The sequence below is a fragment of the Neopelma chrysocephalum genome, unplaced genomic scaffold (assembly GCF_003984885.1).
Source record: "Neopelma chrysocephalum unplaced genomic scaffold, ASM398488v2 Primary Assembly neopelma1_92175, whole genome shotgun sequence".
Lineage (NCBI taxonomy): Eukaryota > Metazoa > Chordata > Aves > Passeriformes > Pipridae > Neopelma > Neopelma chrysocephalum.
In genome coordinates, this window is record NW_020920927.1 from 1326 (window position 1) to 1935 (window position 610).

General features: G+C 67.0%; 1 protein-coding gene across 1 annotated transcript in view; it reads left to right on the forward strand.

Annotated features, from left to right (window-relative positions):
- Window positions 1-601, forward strand: part of LOC113980087 (rho GTPase-activating protein 30-like) — a gene marked incomplete at both ends in the record, with an annotated part of 1775 nt that extends 1174 nt beyond the window's left edge. Inside the window, one exon of the mRNA XM_027707343.1 lies at window positions 513-601. Within this exon, the coding sequence (XP_027563144.1) occupies window positions 513-601 (89 nt within the window). The remainder of the gene's footprint in view (window positions 1-512) is intronic.
- Between the last annotated feature and the right edge of the window lie 9 nt (window positions 602-610).

Genomic DNA, 610 nt, shown 5'->3' on the forward strand with positions numbered 1-610 from the left:
TGGGATGGGATGGGATGGATGGGATGGGATGGGATGGATGGGATGGGATGGGGTGGGATGGGATGGGATGGGATGGGATGGGATGGATGGGATGGGATGGGGGGGGATGGGATGGGATGGGGTGGGATGGGATGGGATGGGATGGGATGGGATGGGATGGAGGGGATGGAATGAAGTGGGAGGGAGGGGATGGGATGGGATGGGATGGAGAGGACAGGGATGGGGATGGAGAAGATGGAGCAGGGATGGAGAGGGGAGGATGGGATGGAGAAGGTGGGGTAGGAGTGGAAAGGACGGGGATGGGGTCCTGACCCTCCCCTGGACACTGGGATCCCTCTGGACCCTCCCCTGGACATTGGGATCCCTCTGGACCCTCCCCTGGACACTGGGATCCCTCTGGACCCTCCCCTGGACACTGGGATCCCTCGGGACCCTCTCCCCGACCCCTCCACCCCCCAACCCTCCCCCCTGTGCCCCCCTCCCCCCTGTGCTGACCCCCCCCTCCGGCACAGCCCCCCCGGGGAAGGTCCCTCAGCGCCAGCAGAGCCTCGACCCCTCAGAACCCCCCCCCGGAACTCCCCCCGGAGCCGCAGGAACCCCCGCGGGACCC